This window comes from Austrofundulus limnaeus, unplaced genomic scaffold (genome assembly GCF_001266775.1).
Source record: "Austrofundulus limnaeus strain Quisiro unplaced genomic scaffold, Austrofundulus_limnaeus-1.0 Scaffold513, whole genome shotgun sequence".
NCBI classification, from domain to species: domain Eukaryota; kingdom Metazoa; phylum Chordata; class Actinopteri; order Cyprinodontiformes; family Rivulidae; genus Austrofundulus; species Austrofundulus limnaeus.
Window position 1 is genome coordinate 444,941 of NW_013952915.1, and position 1,142 is coordinate 446,082.

The 1,142-nt window shown below is 50.3% G+C and overlaps 1 protein-coding gene across 1 annotated transcript in view; it reads right to left on the minus strand.

Moving 5' to 3' along the window:
- Window positions 1-1,142, minus strand: part of LOC106530372 (fibrillin-1) — a gene marked incomplete at its 5' end in the record, with an annotated part of 60,709 nt that overhangs the window by 55,446 nt on the left and 4,121 nt on the right. The window contains 3 exon segments of the mRNA XM_014025971.1: window positions 493-612; window positions 687-812; window positions 882-1,007. Of these exon segments, the coding sequence (XP_013881425.1) occupies window positions 493-612; window positions 687-812; window positions 882-1,007 (372 nt within the window).

Sequence of the window (1,142 nt, forward strand, 5' to 3'; positions counted from 1 at the left end):
GTTGGTTCTGTTTGACTAAAACATTGTTCTGACCCAGTAACCGGTTCTGAAGCAGCGTTGTTGCAGCCCTAAATGCGTTCCCCTTTGATGTCACTTCCTGTTTCACTTTAGCTGAGCCCAGTTCAAAAGAAAATCGGCCAGCTATGTGACAAAATGGGTAAAATCAAGTGTTTTATGCCAATTTTCTTGAGTATAAAGATGTTTTCTTTGACTTTTTGTATTTGAAGCATAGRTGTCACATTAACAGGTGAAASGTYATTTGTCTTTATGTATTTCTGTCACATGTAACTTGTTTCCCTGCATAATACATGGCACCAGAAAAACAAATCTCTTGTGTTCAGGCTCTAATCTGCTCGTTGAGTCAAATCTTGAGACTCTTGTGAGTCTGGCCTGATACACACAGACACACACAGGTCAGAGTTTCCTCTGCAGACAGATAAACCTGCTTTGCTTCGTTTCCTGTGAAGCTGAGTTTTGCAGACGTTTGCTCACCGATGCACTCCAGCTTGGTGCTGTCCAGAGAGCTGCCCACGGAGCACGTGCACACGAACGAGCCCGGGCTGTTGATGCACTCCCCGTTGATGCAGGGGCTGGACTCGCACTCGTTCACATCTGTGGACACACAAACAGGCGCTGTCAGCTGAGAGCACGTGGGACAGGAAGTGAGGCTGCGGCGCGGCGCTGACCCTCGCAGACGTCCGTCTCCGGGTCGAAGCGGTAACCTTTAGGACACTGACAGGTGAAGCTCCCAGGTGTGTTCCGGCACAGCCCGTTGTCACACAGCAGCCTGTTCATCAGGCACTCGTCGATATCTGAAACCAGTCACTGGTTATTCCTCATCCTGTCTGCAGAGCAGACGGGACTCGCAGCCGTCCACCTACCCACGCAGTTTCTGCCCGTCAGGTCCACCTCAAAGCCCTCGTTGCAGGTGCATTTATACGTCCTCAGCATGTTCTCACACACGCCGTTCTGACAGATGTCMGGGTCCAGAGCGCATTCGTTAATATCTGAGGAGACAAAGAAGAAGCTGCTGACTGCTGGAGGGAAGCAGTCCCATGAAACCTGCTGAAAACATCWGGTTCACTGAGCTGCAGCTGCTGGAGCCTGAAGCTGTGAGATCACAGCAGAGCTGCAACTACAAA